The sequence below is a fragment of the Eufriesea mexicana genome, unplaced genomic scaffold (assembly GCF_001483705.2).
Source record: "Eufriesea mexicana isolate 0111107269 unplaced genomic scaffold, ASM148370v2 scaffold654, whole genome shotgun sequence".
Taxonomy (NCBI): Eukaryota; Metazoa; Arthropoda; class Insecta; order Hymenoptera; family Apidae; genus Eufriesea; species Eufriesea mexicana.
In genome coordinates, this window is record NW_016908877.1 from 1,522,580 (window position 1) to 1,523,816 (window position 1,237).

The following is a 1,237-nucleotide window of genomic DNA, read 5'->3' on the forward strand; positions in this document are numbered from 1 at the left end:
ATTATATTTCAAATAGGAACCATATAAAAAAGTATACGTACGTGTGTATCTAAACTCCCGCTCATGTTTAGTTAACACATAACAAACTGTATATAACTGTATAAGGAAAAGTAAATAAACAAATTGAAAATGTAAATAAATAAATTTAACACTTAAACAAATTCACAACATAAATAAAGAAACACAAAATGTAAGTAAACAAGTCAAATACTAGTATATATTGTTGTTTATTTTCCTAAGTCTTCCATTTGCAGAATAAAATTTTGGATTTTAATCGAAAATTTAGTGAATCTTTTTTTGCTTTCTATAATGATTGATATAAAAATAAAATAAGATACTTTTATTTCCTGTTGCATCCCGTTAAATTTCCTTTCATAGAAATCTCATTTATCCTTATGCTATTCAATAAATTATCGCACAATTATATTTCCGATGTCTAATAATTCAAAGTTAATAATAGCCGTTGCTTGCTTATATTTGATATAGGTATAGCTTTCTGTATGTACATTTAGTCAACGACCTGTAATTGTCTTTCGCGATCAATTAGTACGATAAATTTTCGCACGTGGATGTATCAGTGGCCCGTCGTTCTAGCGTAATGGAATTCTTAAGAATTTTGGTAAGCATAAATAAATCTGTTGAATTTGAATTTATAATTTAGAAATCAAGTTTAAAAATGATTACATTTTTATTATCTCAGCTTTTCTTCTGTTACTTCGGTTTTATCTTTATACAAGTTTCATTAACCGATCATTTAGAGGAAAAATTGAAAGAAACGGAAATTGAAATAGCTAAGCTCCACTTTGAAGAAGAACCAGTAGGTAAATAACAAATAGTTAGTAATTAATAAAAAGTAAATAAAAGTAAAAGTAACAAATAAAAGTAATTAACAAATAAAGCGTCCGCGCTGTATATTTTTAAAAGAACACTAAAATATGATACCCGTAGTTGAAAGAAAGCTGTATAACGTAAAGTGGAATCAATTGTGGCAAGTGGATTTGGACAAAGAACCACCTTTCATAACGAATATGTATGATAAGGTACTCTTTATAGAAGCAAATCGTTTCATAGTATTTCCTCTGGATGATTCTTCTTCTAATCGTTCTGTATCGCGAAAAATAATTCCAATCTTTAACAGCGAACCTGTGAAATTTGTCAGGGTACGTAAGTTGCAATTGTTTATAGTTACTTAAAGTTATATTCGATATTAGATCATTTCAACGAAATAATTCGCAAT

At 27.9% G+C, this 1,237-nt stretch overlaps 1 protein-coding gene across 1 annotated transcript in view; it reads left to right on the plus strand.

The window, feature by feature from the left end:
* The first annotated feature begins 598 nt into the window (after positions 1-598).
* Positions 599-1,237, plus strand: part of LOC108546444 (female sterile (1) M3) — a 7,049-nt gene continuing 6,410 nt past the window's right edge. Inside the window, exons 1-3 of the mRNA XM_017898507.1 lie at positions 599-619; positions 701-821; positions 949-1,160. Coding sequence (XP_017753996.1) covers positions 599-619; positions 701-821; positions 949-1,160 — 354 coding nt within the window. The remainder of the gene's footprint in view (positions 620-700; positions 822-948; positions 1,161-1,237) is intronic.